This window comes from Balearica regulorum, chromosome 7, assembly GCF_011004875.1.
Source record: "Balearica regulorum gibbericeps isolate bBalReg1 chromosome 7, bBalReg1.pri, whole genome shotgun sequence".
Classification (NCBI taxonomy): Eukaryota; Metazoa; Chordata; class Aves; order Gruiformes; family Gruidae; genus Balearica; species Balearica regulorum.
Genome location: NC_046190.1, coordinates 28592906 through 28616254, shown reverse-complemented (window position 1 = coordinate 28616254; position 23349 = coordinate 28592906). Strand labels below are relative to the sequence as shown.

Here is a 23349-nt window from a genome sequence, read left to right as displayed (position 1 = left end):
GTCCATCTACTTACTTTCAATAAGCAACAAATCTAATTGACAATGTACAAACCCTACACCAATTCATATGGTTGTATAATAAATATTCCTGAATTATATTCATCAAAATGAAGCAAGAGATCCTTGCTCTAGTCTTTTATTCCATTCTCAGGCAGTTTGTCTTTAATATCCAATTTCAGTAATCAAACTAAAATGACTTCTCTATAAACTGAAGGCAGCTCCCTTTCATTACTTAAATGGCATTCTACCCTGCTATGTCCATGTAACCTTAAAAAAAGACATTGAGGTGCTGGAGCATGTCCCAAGAAGAGCAACGAAGCTGGTGAAGGCTCTAGAGCACCAGTCTTATGAGGAGCAGCTGAGGGAACTGGGGTTGTTTAGCCTGGAGAAGAGGAGGCTGAGGGGAGATCTTATTGCTCTCTACAGCAACCTGAAGGGAGGCTGTAGCCAGGTGGGTGTTGGTCTCTTCTCCCAAGTAACAAGCAATAGGACAAGAAGAAACAGCCTCAAGTTGTACCAGGGGAGGTTTAGATTGGGTATTAGGGGAAAAATTCTTCACCGAAAGGGTTGTCAAGCATTGGAGCAGGCTGCCCAGGGAAGTGGTGGAGTCGCCATCCCTGGAGGTATTGAAAACACACGTAGATGTGGTGCTTGGGGACATGGCTTAGTGGTTGGACTTGGCGCTGCTAGGTTAACAGTTGGCCTTGATGATCTTAAAGGTCTTTCCCAACCTAAATGATTCTATGGTTGTATATGAAGAACTGAGGTTGCTCCCCCCACAAGCCTTACGCATATTGACAACAACTGAAAAGACACCTCAACAAAGGTGTCCTTTCCTCTAGGAAATGCAGCACCTCCCATGAACTAAACAGGCATTACAGGCAATTCCCCACAGCACAGGCAAGAAGCAAAAATGGGACCCTCTTACAGTCACACAATAAAATATATGCGTGTATTTTAAGTACTGCTGGGTTCACTAAACTGCACTCAGGACAAAGGAGTTGTTCTGGGTTTACTCTGCTTGCAGGAACAAGGGAAAGGAAAGCCAAAAAGGGCTGCAAGTATCATTCATGTCATTCTGTAAAAATTAGTCAAATGATGTTAGATACCTCTGTCTAGGCATGAAGTATTATATGCCACATTTTAAGGCTTAAGCACACAGTATGGGATTTGCTTGGTTGATCTAATACATGGAAAGAGTTAAAACTAGGCAAAGCAGTGCTAAATAAATTGAATTTCCAGATGCTGCTTATTAAGTAACAGCACAATGACTACTCATCTCAGACTGAACAAGCCAAGTACATTTAAAGTGATGATTTGGCTAAAAGCACAACTTGAAAGATACTATTAAAACCCACATGGATATAAACAAAATATTGACCCAGATTACCCTCCATCTTAAGCCAGTGATTTTCAGATGAAGAAGCAAAATAGAAAAAAATCAGTAATCAAACATTTATGTCATTAAGTTACACAGTGCATGCAAATGATGCATCATTCACCCTTTCTCATTCCAAACACTCCAGGAAAGCTGGGAGTCAGGTGAAGACAGGTGGTATAACTTCCAGCAATCAGGGTAAATTACATAGTAGACAGCTAGATATTTGGGAACTTTTTCTAATGAAATGAGGAAAAAAAAGAATTTGGAAGACATATCTTCCACACTCTGTATACAAACTAATGTTAGTGTAACACTAATACTGTGCTATTGAATATACAAGTAGGGTGTCCTCTTCAGACTGGCTGCCTTTAATTATAATTACCATTGCCTTTCATTATCATTACCATTTTAATTAAATTGTAGTAGATTCTTGATGAAGTAATTTTTCATTAGCAGGCTTCATTCTTGCCTCTAAACACAAACATTGTTCACATGTTTTTATAAAGTGTTCAGTTTCACAAAACTACACTATTTTTGCAAAGCTATTCCCATGAGCACCTATGCAAACTATCTACAAGTAAAACAGTTTCAGCAGAAAAATAAACTTAGTCTCATTGAATCAATATAGATAAATCTAAAACTTAATTCAGCTAAGACACAGGTGATTCATAATTCTCACTAGAAGCAGCCAAACTACATACACTAGGTTTCTTTAGCCAAAAAAAGAGTGAAGTATGATGTACTTGCAGAAGAACAAGCCATCAGCCACTACATTTACAGCCACAATTATCAAGAAAACCAATTTGCAAGGAAGTAAAAGGGTAGTTATTTAACCAAATGAAATTTCTTCACTTTAAATACCATGTGCAAGATACAATAGTTTTCAATGAGATACTTTGAAGTAAAACACCACGGTGATAAAACTATCTCAGAAGTCAGCATGATTGAGCACACCCAGTAGAGTTCTACAAAGAATTAGCACCAGGAAAATACCCTCTCTTTAACACTCTTGCAGAGGCATTCAAGTGACTGCTAAGAGGCAGACCAGGGAACTGATCTGGCCTGAACACAAAGAAAAGGTTTAATCTTCATCAGATCACTGAACTAACTGGCCACACAAATGGGAGAACAGGCAGTGAGAACAAAAAATGCTAACTGAATGTCTTCTCAGGGTGAGAGTGAGCAAGCCAGCAATTTCAAGGGACATACTTTGAAAAATCACCTTTCACCAGGATCCGGATGATGTGTGAGCAATAACAAACTGGACTATCCAACATACTTTATGCTGTAGAGTCATTTAAGCCATATACTGCATGAAAAGTGAGATGGAAACATACACAAAGCCACTCAACTGTACCCCATTGAACAGGAAACAAACTAGTAACCAGCATTTGGTCATTTCCTGCTTTAGAACTGAAAAATCCACAACATTAACATATGGCATCAAGCTGTAAGCTCTACTCAGGAGAGATACAATACTGACGCCAACTCACAGACACCGTGCACAAGACCTCTTCGCCTTAATTTTATCCGTTCCCAACCACACTTTGAATTCCTTTGACTATGCTCTTCGAATTACTCTACTCGCTGAGAAAACAGGTTTAATTTGTTTCTCAAACCTAGGTTGTAGCTAAACCTAATTCTTGCAAGACAACCCTTGCACAGAAACTGATTGGGGGTCAGCCTGCCTTAAGGTCTGATGAGAAGCAGTGAGAATGCATTCCTATTGCACTCAGTTTTTGTAAGCACAAAATGTTACTCTTACAGAGAACATTTTTCCCACCCCCGGACAACTCTTTTTTACATTGTAGCTCCACCCATGCTGGAGCAATCAGCAGTCTACAGCCCTTCCTTCCTACTCTTGTCTCTTCCCAGACTTTTCCTCTCTGGGTCAGGAAACCACCTGGTGGTGGATTCTTTCCTCTTCCTGGCACAGCCTTGATGTTTTAGGTGTTCCTGAAAAACAACATACATTGCAAGAGCCAAGAAAAATCTTATGCCAGCCTGAGTCTTCTCTTACTTTTCAAAAGCAAGCTCAGAATTCTTGTCTAGAGGTTAAGAGAATTTTTGCCTTTCATCATCATGTTCAGGGCAAAAATACTACATCTCCTACAGCATGAGCAAAAAGTTGGGTTTTTTCCTCCAAAGACCCTTAAGAGTTACACACAAAGCTACAGAGCATTAGAAGATAAGATGACAGCAGCTAAAAGCTATTTTACTCTCTCCTTTCAAATCATCTGAGACAGTGAGCTCACATGCAACCTAAAAGGCTTTGACAGAGCAGCCATGCAATCCTTCAGTTCACTGAAGTAGCCATGTCCTGGTAGAGAAGCAATTCTTGAACTACCCCCAAAAAACCTTCAAGTCAAGACAAAGAAGCAAACACCAGAGACAGGCGATTAAGGCATGTCCTTTTATTTCCTAGGCCTTCCCAAGTAGAGGCTGGAAGGCATAGAGCAGTGCTGCAACCCAAGACACATCACCCCTGCAACTCCTCCTGAGGTCAGTTGACCACTTTCTGCCTCCTCCCACCACTGCGGCTTTCACAGGACTCCTCACCCAATTGCAAAATTACTCAGAACAGAAAGGTGCCAGAACCAAGCTCTTCACCTTGCACTACTGCAATCTTTTAATTTCACTATCACAAATGAGGCTATCTGGGGAAAAAAACAACTTTAAAACTCAAAGAGGTCCAGCCTCGCTGTGATAGGGTAATTTCACTTAAACTTCTGAGCACTCCCTGCAGGGCTGTCTTAATGGTTGCAACACTACCTCATCACTACTCCTTAAAACAAGTGTACTTTGAGAAGTTAAATCTTATTAGCATGCTTAAAAAGCAAGATGAAAAAGTAACCCCATATTAAAACCATGCCTAGGAAGACAGAGCGTTCCTGTGGCCTCCATTCCCTCTTACAAGGTAAAGTCAAGCACAAATAATATAGCAAAGTGACTTTGCAAGCCAGTTACACACAACTAACTCAAAGCCAGCAGAACTGAACCTTCTATTGCCAAGTCGCCCAGCTGAAAAAACCTTCCAAAGAATGAAGATTTACAGATTTCTAAGAGCAGATTAAACTGCAAGCTTGCCATTAAGTGATATTTGCCCTCTTTCAGTTCAATATTTTGTTCTGCTGCAACCTATGAACTGTATTTGAAACATGACACAAACTGAAGAACAGTAACCACCCACTAAAAAGTTGAAATATTCTGTAAACTACTAAGTCACCATATACTTTAAACTTTATATAGTCACTGATATTATCTTTAGAGCTACAACAGGAAACTCAACAGGCATCTTTAGTAAGCATGACAGAAGAACAAATGCAACTCTTTATTCACATGCAAATTACCTGCCTTGTGAATAAACTGTGTCATGAGTTGAGACACAGGTGAGCTACCATCATAGCTCCAGTAACAGCTGAAATGGGAAAAAGATTGTCTGCACACCTATCTAAATACCATCCCATCCCTCATGCCCATTATACAGTGGCCACCCTCACTGACACAAACACTAAGAACACAAACTCCCACAAGCACCTGTTCTGCAAGCCAAGAAAATTTAATCCAGACTAACATTCCCTCCTTAAATGCTGTTTTTTCGAGTCAGTTACATCTCCCTTCTGATTTTGTGGTCCTTCGGTTCTTTTAAGGCACATAGAAAATTAATGTTCATAGAATCATAGAATGGTTTAGGTTGGAAGGGACCTCAAAGATCATCTAGTTCCAACCCCCCTGCTGCAGGCAGGGACACCCTCCACTAGACCACGTTGCCCAAAGCCCCATCCAACCTGGTCTTAAACACTTCCAGGGATGGGGCCTCCACAGCCTCGCTGGGCAACCTGTGCCAGTGCCTCACCACTCTGACAGTAAAGAATTTCTTTCTAACATCTAATCTAAATCCACCCTCCTTCAGCTTAAACCCATTACCCCTTGTCCTGTCACTCCATGCCCTTGTAAACAGTCCCTCACGATCTTTCCTGTAGGCCCCTTCAGGTACTGGAAGGCTGCTGTAAGGTCTCCCCAGAGCTGCCTTTTCTCCAGGCTGAACAACCCCAACTCTCTCAGCCTGTCCTCATAGGAGAGGTGCTCCAGCCCTCTGATCAGCTTCATGGCCACCCTCTGGACTCCTGTTCTACAAACAATGGATTTGTCCAATTAAAGAGATTGCTAGACTAGTCTTCCCAGCCAGACAGGTGTCATAGGCTCCTGAATCATTGTGTCAGCTAAATAATTCATGCATAGCCTATAGGAGCATGTACCCTTCCACTCAACATTTATATAACCTGTTCCACAACCAACTCTTATCAAGAGCTGTAGTCACACATAACTTACTAGGTCAGCCTGATAACTTCCCAGCAGAAGCCTCAGACCATTCACTAAACAAGCTACCAAGACTACCAGTATCTGTTCAGAAAACCAAATTCCTCCAGCCAACAGATTAGCTGGAACACACAAGCTGTATTTCAAGATCTCCTCAATTTTTCTGCCTATCTTATTTAAAAATTATTCTTTAAGGAAAAAAATCATTAGATCTTCATCATTAAGTTCAAGAGAACACAGCAAAAAAGTAATTTGAAAAAAGTGAAATGTAATGACTCTGCAGAGAATAAAAAAAGACAATAGGAAGAGACAAAATTTCTGTAAAAAAAAAGCAGAGGCATATTCTTGACAGTCTTCCCAGTAAAGAAAAAAAATTCAGTTTTTCAAAGGTTGTTTACCCACTCAAAACAGCAACAGACCCCACTTCATGAGACACTCACTAGAAAGGAAAGGCCTAGAACAATCCTAATATATTAATGAACAAAAGTCTGTCAATTTCTCACATATACCCCACACTATCTGCTGAACACCATACACCCAATTACAAAGTGATTTCTCTGAAAACCAGAACAGTTTGAGAAATATTTCTTCTCATTGCACCACACTCCACTATAATTACATGGCAGTTGCATTATACAGAAGAGAAATAACCACAGAGCTGGTAGCCTTTGAGCACATACTTTTTAACAGAGGAGGCCACAATGGGAAGCCTCAGTTGCTAGGGGGGGGAAAAAAATCATCAACTAAGAAAATTTGCACTACAGCAACATTGCAGCCAATTAACCCTTACTGGAAAAATGTTTGTACAAATGCCACACACATCTTTTCTGCCCTGTGATCCACAGGATAAACACCCCTGCAGCTTAATGCTACAGTATTATGTTAAAACATTGCACTAGTAAACAAGAGGTGGTGAGAGTAGCAAAAAGCTCTGTGGTTTTCAACAGCAATACCCAGACATTGCAGTCTCACTACTACCTGGCCTTCTAGCACTTTTATTAGGTTGAAAACAGCAGAAAATTGATGAGTAAGCAGCTCACAAGACTCCCAGCTCTTCTCTTTGAAGAGTGATTTCCTACCCTACAGGTCTTCCTTGCACCAGAAAGTTAGGCCGGATGACCTCCAGAAGTTCCAAACCTAGACTCTTCTATGATTCTAAATTAATTCAGAGTTCTGTCCTTCATACATACAGCTTCCAAAAAAGCTTATTTTCTACCTTAAATACTGCCAAAGCAGCCAAAATATGCAGAAATGCCAACCTAGTTTACTAGAAGTTCATATGGGTTAAACAAAATACCAAGTCATTATTGACAAGCATGAACAAGATGCTGTAGCCTACAATTTATGTTCAGACACTAAACCCCTTTTTTATTAAAGTTAAATACATATTAGGGTGATAATTCTGTATATCTTCAGTTTTATGTAGTAAAAAGTTGGCATGATTTAAGGAATCACAGTAAACAAAATTAATATAGTCTGAGATCAGCAGACATGCTAGAGAAGACAAGTCAGGATCAGGAGAATCAATTTTTACTCTTAACTTCAACACTGATATAAAACAGAATATTCAACCACATACCATACTTTCATTCTTACTATCTGATCCTTTTGGCTTTGAAAAAATCTAAACATCTTTAGAAGCAGCTATCCATACTAAAAAATATTTCAACTCTGAATCAGAATATTAATCCAAGCTGCTACCATTAGGCAAGTCACTGTATCTGTACTCCTCCGTGACTACCCATGCCTTTCCATGACTGCAGTTTCCATGACTTCAGGTGCAAATTGCCAATATCTGATCTGCAAGTTCTGGAAAGAATTACCAAGTTGATCTGAACTGCATCCTTACCTTCACCTCCCCCTCAGAGACATGTTAACTATTTCTAATGCAATACTATGCACTAACCTTTGAATTGCCTTCTTTTCCCAGGGTAGTTTAGGTGCCTCAGTAATCTTGACCATCATACACATTTAAAACCACATACCTGCTTTTGCATACCCTTTTCGCATTACCCTCATACCCTTTTCGCATTCACAACTGTAAAAAAACATTACAGGCAGGCTAGTCCCTAGCTAACTATTTCAAACAGTATCAGACAATTTTGTTGCCTACAGAGCATGATATTTAAGATCTTGACTATGTTGTAGTGCCAGCTGTTGACATATCTCTGGATCAGTTCCTTTCTTCTCTTCCGCATGGTGTATAGCTACACCACCCCAAAACAGAGATTAAAGATAATCTGAAAGGAGATATTAGAAGAGACTTCTCTTAACAGGGAAGCAATTTAACATACTACTTAAGTGCACTTAAGGCAGCTTTAACCTTTGCCCAAACAACAAGAATTTAATGGCCTCCATCATTCAAGAGACAGAGGCCTTGTCAGCAACAGTAAAGACTACACTGTTTCCTTTTGACAAATCCTTTTGAGCAGATCTTTCCTTTCACCATTAAAACACCAAGGCAATCAGTTTTATCTGCTTCAGTCCTTTATCTTCACTCAGAAGGTAAGATAGGAGGAAGGCACAAGGAAGGGATAGATTGTGAGGAATCATTATCCATATAATTTTCAATAATAATTGCTTTCTCACATGGGATAGGCTTCTTCAATTCCAAACCACCCAGGACATACCATACATCAGCTTCCTGCTTTCAGGTTAATATTTCAGCCTGTTCTCTTGAAGAAATATGCAGGAAGTTAATAAAAATGAGGTATGCCTAAACTATTTCAGTCTCTACGTTTTGTACTCACCCAGAAGACAATGTTGTAGCTGAAGAGCAGGTATTTGTACCAACAGCTGACTTCTGCATTAGAATATCGGTAATAGTGCATCTTCTATAGCACAGCGTCTGCACAGAAGAGAAAATGATAAGAATTAGGTAGCAAAAGACTAAGAATAAAGGATTTTTTCCAGATCTCTCATGCTCTGTTGAGAAAGGGACTATAGTAACCTGCACCATATGCCATTTAGAGGCTATGTTCCAAGTCAGCTCAGAAACTTCTGCTGACCTTAAACTACTTTGAAGTATTTGTTGCTTAATAATCCTATCTTCTTTAAGCACTCTTATGTGGTAACAGGGGGAGACACCCAAAAAGGAAACTAGTTATACAGTTAGTCTAGGAAGATCTGCACAAGTTGACATTCATCTTTCTCATTCCTTCCAAACCATTCCAGTCACGCAGACAGCTGCTTGGACTTATGCCACACTATAAACACACTGTGGACTGCACATCCAACAACCCAGCTAGCAAGATGTTAGAAGTGGTTACCTGGAAAACCTTAGTGTCTACAGACTGCTAAATACAATAGACAGTTGTACTCTGTCTTTTCCATACATTAATGTTTCCTTACCAAATCAGTACCCCATATGATGGTTTTATTCTCAAAAACAAAAGCCCCACCATTTAACAGCTGATCTGCTCTACAGAGTTCTGTTTTCTTGCTTCCTCACATACACTAGAATTAAAGAGATATAAGGTTCAATGCAAATATTTGCTCAATTATTTCAGAGAACTACAGCTTTTCAGAGAAAAGCAACTAAACCACCTCTGCAGAAACACCACAAATAGGAAAAAAACAGAGGAGAAGCTGCTAAATCAGGAGTTGGAGCTGGGAAGACAAGCGCTCACACAGCTCACATTCTAGAGAACTGACCACACAAGTACTGCCTATGACAGACAAGAAGTTGCTCATTTCAACCCTCCACTTGCTTGAGGTAAATGTTTTCCTCCCATGTCAGTGAAAGTCTTGCAACCGGGAAGCAAGCATAGAGAATCTTCAAACACCTCATAGCTAAGAAAGAGACCTCAAGGACTATGCTGACCCAGACATTCACAGACAGCATGCAAAAACCAAGCCTACCTAGCAAAGTCTAAAACCAAACACCATGGAATCGAGAACTGAAGATCTCCACCACATCCACAGCTATGAGAAGGGAAACAATTATTTTTAGAAGGCAATCTGCACCTGGGTGTATAAAAAAAACAATCCCCCTGAAAGAAGGAACAGAATCAAATACCTGTCAGCTTTGAGATTCCCGTTCAATACAATAAACAGTTTGCTTGAGCTTTTAAGTTAAATACTTATTATTTTCCATGACAACTATGGAATACTACCTGCAGTGTCTTATTGGAGAAGCTTACTTTTTTGAAATCTCAACACAAATATTTCAAACCTTGCCTTGAACTGTTTGGCACTCCCAAGGCTAAAACCACACACACAAACAAATCAAGGATACACAAGATGCATCTTCAGCATGCATGTATGTATAGTAAGATAAACATTTTAATTTAAACGAGATCAAGGTATCAAAGTTAAAAAAAAGAATTCCAGCATTGAAATCCGTTCTCTGGCAATGAGCATGCTAAGAAATGAATGCATATATCTGTATAATACTAGTTACACTCATCACTTGTTCTGGTTAAACAATGCTGTCTCCGTGTTATGGAGACATGATGTAGTGCTAAATCTATAAAAAAATCATTTTTTTCTCCCTCCCACCCCAAGTAACAGGACTCACGCTTTCAAACACCACCGGAACACCCATTCCAAGTAAGGCACCCTCCCAACACCAGAGGATGCTATTTATTGGGGGGATGGGGTGTTAATGTGTGTTGGGTTTGGGAGATGAAAGCTTACTTTCTTTCACTGCCCTCCACCTCATGTGCCAATTGCACTTACAATACACTCAGGAGAACCTTATTTTACATGCCAATCAGGACGATCACCAGCTCAGCGGCCACAAGAGAAAATAGCTCTTCGTGGCCATGTAGGCAGCTCAACAACAGCGTGCAATTATTCTCCCTATCAGCTGACTTGCTGGTAGAGAAACACACTTCAGCGACTTTCAAAAACTAACTAGCAGGTAAACCTCTAACACCACACTGGAAAACATTAGAGATGTGACAAAACAGCCTTCACCAAACATGTCACAACGTTAACCACTGCCAGGTCTTCAGCAGACTAGATGTTTCAGCCCAAAGACATAGAAATAAGCTAATGTTTCAGGAGACGTAGCAGGTAGGTACACAGAGCACCCTGCACACTCTACCACAACACAAGGAAAAAGAATAGAAAAAAGACAAAAACCAAATCTGCTCCAGGCCACCAAGCCCATGCTTGAACAGCTCTAGCCCTTCCCCCAACAGCCAGGCAGGTCATGAGAAACCCTTGACTGTCTCACTGAAAGACTGCATCCGCCCCAGGGGAGGGAGGAAAAACAGGCTTTCCACCTCTCAGTAGTATGCCCAGAACACCGTGTCACCAAGAGATCAGGGCAGCACAGACTATGAAGTGACACCATCAGAGCTCCTTCCAATGCAGACGTCAGTCACTGCAACAGCTAACAGCAACAACACCAGCAGAATTAGAAGGTGCAGATGTCAGACAGAAACACTTCCTAATCTGTGCCTTTAATAAAAGGAAAAGGACAAATACCTCCAGAGAAAAAGTGAGAACACAGGAAACTGCCATCTTAACAGGATGACAACATGACTGGTTATACAAGCAGAAACAGCTCAGAAAGAACAGACCTGAACAACACCTTCCCTTCTCGCTTGTCCCAGCCAGACAAGGTCTTTCAGTTGAACTGCCCTTCTGCTTTGCTGAAGCAGACCACTGCTATGACCACTTTGTTAAAATAACCTCTACAACCTCAGCATGCTGTACACTTTGCAAAGAAAGCCACCTTGCTGTCTTCTGAGAGCAATCTCACTAATTACGTATCCATTAGTTTCAAGTTAGACAATTTTTTAGATGAACCTCCCTCCTCCACAGGCTTGCCATGCAAACTGAAGTAACTAAATACTCAGGGCACAGTAGAAAGTTTTGCTGGTTTGTACTTTTTATTATACATAGTTATACCACTGTATTCATATTCCACACAGCATTAAGTACTTCCCTGAGCACCTGTTAATAGCAAATTGGTGAGGGGAAAGAAGTGTGCATCAAGAGAATCAGCTCCATATCCTGGCAGTCAGAAGTCTGCTGTCACATAGAGACCAAAGTCCAACATCTCCCCTGTCTTCCCTCAGATACAAGTTACTTGAGGCTATTCCCTTTATTTTCTATTCCAGGAGCTTCTAGATGTCAGTGTACATGTTTCACAACTGATTTTATACCCCAAAGCAAGAATAGACAGCTCTCACCAAGCACAACAAATCACACTTTGAAATATGAAAATTCACAGCATTCAGCTACCTCTGAATACTTCATACTGCTTCCTGTAGCTGCAATTGAAAGCTGCCTTTTTACCTGCAAGTCCATCAATTATTTAGAGAAAACACCTTTCCAGAGCAACTCAAGTATCAATTATTTAGTCTTGGAGGAAGAAATAAAAACCTTTATAACAGGAAAGAAAGATTTCTGGAAAGGGCTGTTGGGCCACCCGAACAAATTTGGTTTTCTACACTAGCAACCTGACTGAAACAGAATGAAAAAGCCAAAATAAAACAACCCATTACAAAAGCCAAAAGCTCATATGCACACACAAGCTCAGCAAGTGCCTGAGCCTATTAGCACCAAAGGAAGAGCCCAAACCACATCAAGGGGCTTCAGTGCAGGTCTTCACATGGAAGACCTTTATCAATTTGTTATAAACGTCTGCTCTCTAGACTGGGAGTGTAAAACAGAAAAGCTCCTTTGTAATATCAGGACAACATTCAACAACGCTTACTGCAAACATCAAGAGGAAGCAAAGCCCTATGCTTATTACACCCTTGCCTTTCACACTCGGGTTCAGGTTAAGGATGAAGATAGCCCTAAGACTTTGTGCTTTTGCAGAGACTTCTAAAGACAAGGACACAAAAACAGCCCTCAGAAGAAACACAAGTAAGCAGGCACTCTGGGTAAGAGCAGAAATTCATTAACTTACACATACAACATATGGTGTTTACTACAAGGAAAGGGATAAAAACACTGTTGCTTTTCTCCCAAAAAGGAAGAGACAGGAAACACTGAAACAAAACAAGTGTTGGTCCCCCCTTTCCAAATGGAGGTTGAGGCACACTTTGAACTAGAAAGGAAAATAAGCTTACTCTGAAATCCTGCTAAGAGCCCTGGGTTTGCATACAGTTCCTCTTGGTCAGCATATTTTATTTTCATGTGCTAAAAGTTTTCTCTATAGGTGATAACAGAAATCAAGTGTGAACAATCAAACAGAATGATACTTCTCCTTTCTAAGGGCTTCAGTTCCAAGATTTAGGTCAGATTGGCATAGAAGGTCAGCAAAAGCCTGGCCATTCAACTCAGTTGTTTCAACTGCAAAAATCAAAATCTCTTATCCTGTCAATATTTGAGGATCACCAATTTCCACAGGTTAAATCCTTTTCTGTAATGCTCACCTGTGACATGCCTAAAATAGAAGAATTTACCCAACAATGATTTTTCACCTCACTGACCATACTGAAAATGCATTTTGTTCAGGCATCCAGAATAAAGAGAAGCAGTTTTACAAAGCAAAAAATTTGAATGTAAGACATTCAGCTATAAGTAATTAAATTGTGGCTGTTTTCAAAATGAAGTCATCTGAACCTAGACACTTCAGTTTCCCCCTCCCCTCTTTATTGCTAGATTAAAATCAGATCTCAGCCTTTTTTGGGGGGACCCAAACTATTAAACTTTAAAACTCACACATATCCAACTTTGATGAGCTTTACTCTGATCACCTGTGACATCGTTCTTAAACTTTCCTTTATCAGATGCTTTTGGCTGAGCATGAGCCAAGGGTCAAGGAGAAGGATCCTGTTCCTGCCCACCGCACTAGGGGCTGGAAGGCTGCGTCAGTACCCTCACACAAGCTACAAACACTACAGCTCTAGAAGAGACATAGATGTTAGGACTGTCATAATAGTGAGGAAGACATGTGACCATCCTTTGGACATACCATCAGAAGCCACCTGGAAAAGGACCATTTCTTAATTCCCCTCCAGCAACAGCCTGCAACATTTACTCTGAAGTAACAAAAAGTCTTGTTGGAGGGTTTGATTTATTTTGTCTTAGGTACTTCAGTGAAAGAGCTTAAAGTAACATGAGAACCATAGTTATGTTCATGGGTTTTGTGAATTGCAGCCTGTTAGCTTTGGCATCACAGATGCCAAAAGGAAAAAAGTCCATTCTACCAGAAAACGAAGTTTTGACCCAGGAAGCCACAGTGCCAAGCAGCATGGCACACAAAGCCCACAAGTAAAAACATTCTTGATTCACAAGCAAGGCTTAAGTGTCTCCTTTGTGTGGTGTCTGAAACCTACATATTTTAACATACCCCACACAAGTGGATTTTTTTTTTTTTTTTTGATAAAAGCAGAAAATTACAGCAAGGGAAAAATCTGTAGGAACAATTTTGACAATAGGTCTGTGAACCCTGCTTCCCCCCATACACACCTCAGTGAGATTTCTAATCCAACACTGAAATTAGAACAAGAGTTTAATTTATTCATGCTCAGCAGTGCTCTAACTGTACCACAGCTAATACACAACGGAAAACTTGATAGAAGACTTATGAGAATTAAGTGTAAGAGTTTGTCAGCAGAAAAATCCCTCCCCCTTTTTTTCCAAACATTCATTTCCAGGTAATGGCTGACTGGTAGCCACACACCAAAGCTTCGTAAAATAAATATAATCACTCCCTAAGAAAATCAGAGGTCAGCCTCAAGACAAAACATTCTATAAGCATATTCCTTAGTTATTCATTTAAAGTTAGCCTACAACTTAAACTTCTTCATCCAGACTATCCACACATTTGCATCCAGACACGACCAAGTTCATAACACACTATGTCAACAATTTTCTTGCTACATTTAAGAGAAAAAGTTACATCTTCCATACCAAAGAAAGTGCCCCAATTAGATAACATTTCAGGGCTCAGAGCAAGAACTTTTTTATGATCCTCACACTAAGTATTAGAAGGCCTAAACCTAGCAAAAGGTAGCCCAGAACAAATCCCATTTCAGTCCTGTGAGGTACGTTGAATACATGAAAGCTCTTGCACAGGCGTTGCTCCTAACACAGTGCTTACAAAAGATACTACTTTTCTTTCTTTTCTGCACCACCACCCCCCACTGCAGGGAGCAGGGAAGAAAGAAACATTGAACAGGAAAACAGCATAATTTTTCTACAATGCACTAAATGTCAGACAAAGTCCATGCCCAGAGATAAGAATAAAACTCATTTAAGACTCAAGTGAGGTTTCTTCTGATTTGGTCTTCTTACCAAAGGGAGGTAATGCTTCAACACAAAGGAAACTAACTGGATCAACTTACACTAAATAAAAATCACACAGAGCATGCATCAAACAGAGAAGACCAATTTGCAATGATTTCGATTTAGTTCTAGACCTCACCTTTAGAAAGGCCTTGTTCATCTATGAGTGAAATCAACAAAAAAACCTAAATGCCAACCACATAACTTACTTGCACATTGTTTTTCAACACTAAGTGCATTCAAAAAATTTTGTGAAGCTATTTATTTCAGTAGCATTGTAATTTTAAACATGAAAATCATCTAAGGACAGGCAACATTGCTACGTTCTTCCCTCCCCACCCTGCCAGAACAGAGCTAAAAGGACATACATCACACCCTAAAAGTACCTTCTTCTAGTGTCCTAAGCCAGAGGACAAAGAACACCATTCCAACAACACACCTGTCCTGGATTTGTTCAAACACAAACAAAAAACCCAACAAAAACCAAAAGCTACCAAGTAGTTTCCTCCACAGCTCATTCCTACTTTACACCAACTTGAATTTCCACTGATCCTGCCCTCTCTCCCCAAACAATTCCTCTGTCAAGCAGATTGCAGTAGCATCTCAACCATCTACACCTAAGCATTTAAAGTTCCACACATTTATTTTAAGTATAAAGTGGCTCGGGAAGTCATAAGACCATGTGAGCACTGATGCCTATCTCACTGACAGAGATAACCAGAAAGATCATCATCCCACTGAGCATTCATGAACAAGATACACCCTGTACTTCCATTTTATAGGAGCTGGCTTCCTTCCATTTTATCCAGAGCTCTAGGTCACAAGCTTTATGTCTCTATTAAAAAAAACAAACAGTGCTGGGAATATCTTATCATGACACTTATCTTAAAACATCCTTCCCTCCACCACCACCTTTGAAAAACTACTAAGGAAGAAAAAAAACCAACAACAAGTAACTTAGCTTATTTTTACCACCTTTTTTTTATTCAGAAAGGCTGAAAATTAAACCACTAAGTCTACATTGAGTATGTAAGGTAAAGTCAGATGTATGCTTAAAAGCTTTATGTAGATACTCTGAAGGTATAAAACTGTGGTTTGTTCTACACAAAAAAAAAAAGCCAGTACTGAAGTTAAGCAGGTATAACAACATGGGTCCTGGATAATACCAAGCCTTTTCCAGCTTAGCTTAAACCCTCTCCCTAGAAATGCACAAGGGCCATTCCCCTCCTAAAAAAAAGTTTACAAAGGGAAAGAAAACCCACTTTGCCCATATGAACCATGCATAATGCATTTTACTTGAACTCTCCTCACAGGGTCTGTATGCAGCAGCTTCTCAGCAACGCTCTGTAGCGGTCACAGACCAGAAACAAAACGTTCACCTGAAACTACAAAGACAACCAGGTAGAAGGTAAATGACCAAACGGGAACTGGTGATGTGTTAATTATCCAGACACCCAGCTAGGTTCTCCAGAAGAGCCAAAACAGGCCCCGCCGTCGAGCGTGGCGTCGGTGACGCCACGCTCGACGACGGGACCTGTTTTGGCAAGAAGCTGAACACTCGCTAACACAGCTTACAAGTAATTAAAGTTAAAATTAGAAAAAAAGTTACAGGCCGCAATCCTCGCACACGCAGAGCAGTTGCTTCTGCTAACAGCAACGCCCCGATTGAGGGCTGGGGCTGGCAGCAGCCGGTGCAACGGCGTTGTAAGGAACAGGCAAACGCCGCCCTGCGGCTGCAGCACCCAGAAAAGCTCTTTTTTTTTTTTTTTAAAAGATTATTTTCCTCCCTTGTGGCACCTCACTCAGCAAAACAACTTCGCGTGAACTCCCAGAGGAAGCCTCGCCCGGCCTCTCCTGCTTCCTTTAATGGACAAGGACAATGGCAAAGGCTCGCCACAGCCCCGCGTTTTTGGGAAACTCGGTAAGCCTGAGGGCTGCTGCCGGCCCCGAGGGAGGGCACCCGGGCAGCGCTTGTTCCCTGCCCGGTTCAATGGCTGTAAGCTCCCGGGGGACGCAGCCGGTAGAGCCGTGTTCCGGTAAGGGGGGAGGGGGGAGGTATGAAAATGCCGGTGCTTAAAGACGGGGGTGAGAAAGGAGCATTCCGTACGGCGTCGACGCGGCGTGACCCCCGGGGCAGATGGCTGAGGGGGATGCCCAGGCCGACGGCGGGTCGGGCAGTGACTCACCGAGGGCAGCAGCCGGCTCGCTAAGTTTCGCCAAGTTGGGCGGAGGGCGAGGCGGCGGTCGGCGTACTCAAGAAGTCCCTCCGCTGCCTCGGCTAGTCCATGGACACGGCACGCCCGCGCTCCCCGACCTTCTCCGCGTCAGAGCGGCGGGCCACCAGCGCAAGGGGTGCCCCTCCGCAAAGCCGAGGCGCTCCGCCGCCGCCGAGCGCCGAGGCAGCGCGCAGAGACACGCCCTCCCTCCGGCCACGCCCGCTCCCCGCACGCAGACGTGCTCCACACAAAGGGGACGCGGAGGAGGCCTAGCTCTCCTTCCCTTCTGACCTCCGCGCTCCCCTGGGCGGCTTCGCCCACTGTGACCCCCACACGCGTCCCTCGGACTAGCGTAGCAGCCTCGGCACCCCGCGAAGATCCTCGAAGCCGGGCGGAAGCTGGCGAGCGCCAGCGGCCCCCGCTTCGCCCCAGCGGCGGGAACGGCCACCCCTTATGTTCCCACCGCCCTTCCCCGCGGGGGACACCCGCAGCCCCCTTCGGCGGCTCAGCTGGAGGAAGCGCGTGACCCCTCAGCAACGCTCTGAGCTTCTAAATTTTAGATTAGTTTCCTAGTCGAAATGGCCGCGTTCCCCGCCCTGCGGAAGAGACTCGGACCCGACCTGCCCCGCCCCCGGCTGCGGCCCGCCCATTCCCTCAGCCGTGTTTCCTCCCCCCTCAGAGGCTTTGGGAGCGAGAACCAGCAGGCCGGGGGTGGCACTTTGAGAATAATATTGAAGGCACAATCGACCTTTACCTGGAATGCCAGAATGCGAAAGAAATAAAAAAATAAAACGACACGGAAGAGTGTTTTGAGTCTTCAGGCGTTCTCGGGCTTTTAAATCTCTCTTTCGAGATGCTGGGAAGGTAGGCGGAAGAGGAAGAGGGGGCTGAGTCACGGTTTTTAAACCCATCTGGTGAGCAAGTGATAGCTCACACCTGAGGCAGGTGGGAAATGCCTTCCTCTTCCCTGCCGAGCTTAGTGCCTGACTTCCATGCACTCCTCCTGTTCCCTTCTTTTCCCTGTTTTATGATCATGGAATCATAGAATGGTTTGGGCTGGAAGGGACCTCAAAGATCATCTAGTTCCAACCCCCCTGCTGCAGGCAGGGACACCCTCCACTAGACCACGTTGCCCAAAGCCTCATCCAACCTGGTCTTAAACACTTCCAGGGATGGGGCATCCACAACTTCTTTGGGCAACCTGTTCCAGTGCCTCACCACTCTGACAGTAAAGAATTTCTTTCTAACATCTAATCTAAATTGACTCTCCTTCAGCTTAAACCCATTACCCCTTGTCCTGTCACTGCACTCTCTGATAAACAGTCCCTCCCCATCTTTCCTGTAGGCCCCTTCAGGTACTGGTAAGCTGTAATTAGATATCTCTCGACACAGGGAAACACTTTTGTCACCTTCATTCTCTTCATCAAGTATAGAGCAAAACTATTTTCTTCAGTGCCTCACTAACTATGAAAATACATTTGTGTGCAGGAAGGCACATAACAATATATTAGTAATACTCTGCTAGGTCAAGGCTGACAACCAAAACCAGGCTAGAATGAATATGGCATAGATGCACAGTTCCTTTCACCCACACCTATCTGAAGTTAGAGAAAGTGGATAGACAACAGTGTGTCACCTACTGTTGTCAAGTATCAAGATTCCTTCTTCATCCCCTACATGCAGTTTTCAAAGAAATGATTAAAAAAAAAAAAAAAGTGGGGGTGTGTTTGTGTGGGTGTGTGTTTGTTTGCGTCTTCAAAACTCACAAATGCAAGAGACTGCCTTAGGCCCAAGTGTTGTGACTGCTGGCTTAAGCCAAAGGCAGGAAAGGCTGAACATCTGGAGAACAAGTCTTATGAGGAGCAGCTGAGGGAACTGGGATTGTTTAGTCTGGAGAAGAGGAGGCTGAGGAGAGACCTTATCGCTTTCTACAACTACCTGATAGGAGGCTGTAGTGAAGTGGGTGTTGGTCTCTTCTCCCAAGTAACAAGCAACAAGACGTGAGGAAATGGCCTCAAGTTGCGTCAGGGGAGGTTTAGATTGGATATTAGGAGAAAATTCTTCACTGAAAGAGTGGTCAAGCATTGAAACAGGCTGCCCAGAGCGGTGGTGGAGTTACCATCCCTGGAGGTATTAAAAAAAGTGTAGACATGGCACTTCAGGACATGATTTAGTAAGCATGGTGCTGTTGGGTTGATGGTTGGACTTGATGATCTTAGAGGTCTTTTCCAACCTTAAAGATTCTATGATTCTATGAACATTTCAAGGGCCATAGCTGGGCTCAGCTGTCCCCTCATACCCCCAGACACATACCATTTCAGGGGTCCAGTCTGGGTCTGGAGAAAGGCATCTCTAATTCTGCAGAGACACCTATAGATTGCACATTAACAGCTTCTCTACAGTCTCTGTTTGCAGGCCTCCCCGAGCTTGCCTGAGGCTTCTTAGAAACCGAAGTAAAATTGAATTGACTGATAAAGCTGAAAGAAGATGCTAGAAGAATAATCACCTGAATTTTTGGGAGGATCTAATTGAGGAAGGGGAGCTAGAAAAGGTCATTGGCTTATCAGGTGGTAAAAAGAACTATAAGAGATCCTTTATCCATCTCATAAGCACTTAAGTCATCTTAACAGAGCACTGAGTCACAACTCCAGTAAAGTCCAGAGCCAAGGCAGAAAGCTCCAGTGTGCTGCTTTTGTAAGAGATGGGAAGATGGAGGGTGCAATAGTAACTGCTAAGATTCAGGAGGGGAAATGGGAAATTTCAGGGAAATTCAGCAGCTTTAGGATGTTAGGACTGTGGAATTAGGAAGGGCATTCATCAGTAAAATAATGTTCTCTTGCAATTTAAAATAATCTTGTAAAATGGTTAGTGTTAGTTCACAGAGTAGTTGAATTGACGGTGTTCACTGTTAGCACAGGCGGCTTTTAAAAGACAGTCACTTCAGCAGTAAAAGGGTGTAATAATACTGCAGGAATGAAAATGCAAAATCTGATTTATTAGTGAACTTGTGCAGGGTGATGTTCATGTATGGTTTCTGAATGCTGTTTCCTCTGGCCACTACAAAACATTTCCTGAAATTAATGAATGATACCTTATGAGGAGTAGCTGGTGGAAAATGGCATGACCAGAGCTATTCACCAATTCCACTGTGTCTGCTCAGCATTATCATCAAACACAGCTTTTAAGTGGAAGAAATTTCTGTTTATGCAGGGAGGCTTCTGGAGTTCAGAGTTAAAGTTGGAATTATAGAATTATAGAAGCATAGAATGGTTTGGGTTGGAAGGGACCTCAAAGATCATCTAGTTCCAACCCCCTTGCTGCAGGCAGGGACACCCTCCACTAGACCACGTTGCCCAAAGCCCCATCCAACCTGGTCTTAAACACTTCCAGGGATAGGGCCTCCACAGCCTTGCTGGGCAACCTGTGCCAGTGCCTCACCACTCTGACAGTAAAGAATTTCTTTCTAACATCTAATCTAAATCCACCCTCCTTCAGCTTAAACCCATTACCCCTTGTCCTGTCACTCCATGCCCTTGTAAACAGTCCCTCACGATCTTTCCTGTAGGCCCCTTCAGGTACTGGAAGGCTGCTGTAAGGTCTCCCCAGAGCTGCCTTTTCTCCAGGCTGAACAACCCCAACTCTCTCAGCCTGTCCTCATAGGAGAGGTGCTCCAGCCCTCTGATCAGCTTCGTGGCTGATTCACTGTGTGAATTATTGTGTGGTTTTGGTAATTATAAGGTTAAGAGAGATAAGGGTGTGTGTGGGAAAAAAAAGCCCACAGAAGCTACTGAGAGACTTTAAACAACTTCAGATACTAATAAATCAGTAGCTGGACCTAGAAGAGAAATTGGAAATATTTTAGGGAAAACCTTTATAACATTTTCGAGCTCAATTAGAAGAAAAATAAATTTGGATGGAACTATTCAGATAGCAAATGAAATTAGAGTAGGTTAGACTGAGTCAGTGATTTAACTTTATTCATCATTTCTCCATAGTATTTTCTCCATCTCCCCAGCTCCCTCTGCTGTGGGTATTGCACGTCTACTCCGGCTCCACTACATCAGCCTCTGGCACAAGTCTGTGGGATAACAGAAGCCACTCACGCACTGGCAGTATCTACAGGTAATATTACACAAGACATTAGTAAGGATTACAGTGAGTCTGTTAATTTATTCCTTCCATTCTCATTTAGAAATAGCTATGTACCACAGACTGTATTATTCAACGCAGTATCTCCTTTAAGTTTCTTATTTTAAAAAGGGAAATGTCCACACAAGTAAAAAGACCGCAGGAATAGATGGCTTTTCTAACAGCTTTCTTGTCGCCTAATCGGCATCTGCAGTGGTCTGTTCCTGGCATCTTTGTTATGCAAATCTTTTACTGCAGAAAAAAAAAAAAAAAAAAAAAGACCTCGGGTTTACTGCTGACCTTCATTTTGGCTGGGGGAGCAGTGACATCCAGCGGTCCAGAGAGAAAAAGAAATTTGCCCACTCTTTTCTACCACGGTGTCTCGCAGGAAACGCATCAGAAAATGGCAGGGCTCCCTTGGCATTCCTTTCTTTTTGTGGATATTTGCAAATGGCACCAACTGCAGGCAGTTTGACAGCCGTGGGAATGAATCACCCACACGGAGAAACAAAAATGCAGAACAGGAAATAAACAGAAGACACTCTCTGGGGCAGACCGTCTTTCTAATGGCTTTAAAAGGGCACCACAGATAGGAAATGTAATCAGTATTTTTAAAGTTCAAGTAAAAAGCACCTTTCTGTATTACACCTACCCCACTGACTTCATAGTATTTTCCTTCTTAATTTTTTTTTTTAATTAACCCTGGTTTTGTACTGAAAAAAAAGATGAATAGGCTTACAAACAATGGAAAGTTGATTGAAGAGAACTTACTAGAGACTTTAGTTTCTCAAGCCTAGAATAAACAAACTTTCAATTATTAGAGTTCCCAATAACCAGCTGAGTGTTGAACTGTGATGTGATATTTGATGCATTAAGAAGTGATTTAGATTTTGTGTACATGTCATGTTAAATGGAAAAAAAAATCAAAACATTAAATGCATATAAGGAACTGGGCCAGCAGAGGTAGCTGTTGGTACAACAAAATCAACAACTTTTTTTTTTTTTTTTTTTTAATGAACATTCTACTTCTTTCAAGAAGAAAACATTTTTTTAAACCAGATAGCCAGACCTTGCAGTCTCCAGCACTGGAAATTAACTTAGAATTCATTTGTTCCTCCTTTACTGCTGTGCTGTCATTTTTATTTCTTTGAGACTGCCCATTTCCAATTCATATTAACTGTTCCTAGCTCCTAGGCACCACCTATTTTCTATGCTCTCCATCTGTATTTTGTCAACATGAAGTTCAGAAAGGATGAGTCAACTCCAAATAATCCCAAGGTCAGCTTCAAAAAAGAAAATTATATTTATCAATAATAATTCTTCAGAACATTTTCAAATATCATTTGGACTTTTTGTGGCTCCAAATTTTGACTTGATCTCTGAAAGACAGGGTTAGAAAACTTTGAAATGTGGGAAAGCTTACGTAACTTTCGAATCAAGAAGTACACTGTCCCACTAGCTGTTTACAGGAACTATCACTGTTAACAGTAGGAAAATACTCTCCCAGACCTAGGTCTGATGTGCTTACCGTATATATGCCTTTGCTGAAGCTGACAGAGCAGAGAACTTTCATTCTCCATGAGTATTTTAATAAACACCTCCAAGAGGGCTTAATGGGTCTTTCTAAAAATGTTTCTACACTAAAGCAACATTTCATCGTTGCGGCATTAATGATTTGCATGTTTAACAGCCATTTTATTTCAGCTAAACATTCTAAATGCTGGACAAGATTGTTCCTGCTTCTGTTTCCAAGATCACCAAACATGGTCCCTTTGGGTGGGCTAACAGCAGGGCTGCAACCCCACGGCATCCTTGTCATCATCTAGGACTTCCTGCAGTCTGACTGAAAGAACAGGCAGCCAGCTCTGTCGGAGTGGGTGGAATTCAATTGCGTGCACACAAAATTCTAAGTAGATGCTCTCCAGATTTAGCAGGTTCTAAAGGCACTTCATTTTATCTTAAATTTCTTGGAATTTATCTAGCTTCCATCCCATTCTCCAAGGACTGTTTATGCCTTTCACATTTCATGTTTATGTGAAAAGCATAAACAGCCCTTGAAACAAGGCCTGAAATCCAGGTCTAAGATCAGTACCTTCTTTGCCTGTC

The 23349-nt window shown here is 42.0% G+C and overlaps 2 protein-coding genes across 2 annotated transcripts in view; one reads left to right on the top strand and one right to left on the bottom strand.

Annotated features, from left to right (window-relative positions):
- The window catches only part of TSPAN14 (tetraspanin 14), a 34867-nt gene extending 17136 nt beyond the window's left edge, over positions 1-17731 (bottom strand). The window contains exons 1-2 of the mRNA XM_075758688.1: positions 17086-17731; positions 8452-8549 (exon numbers count right to left, since the gene is read on the bottom strand). Coding sequence (XP_075614803.1) covers positions 8452-8532 — 81 coding nt within the window. The 5' untranslated portion in view covers positions 8533-8549; positions 17086-17731. The remainder of the gene's footprint in view (positions 1-8451; positions 8550-17085) is intronic.
- LOC104641674 (DPY30 domain-containing protein 1) overlaps positions 1-23349 on the top strand; it is a 291916-nt gene that overhangs the window by 235639 nt on the left and 32928 nt on the right. The gene's annotated exons all lie outside the window — the stretch shown is intronic.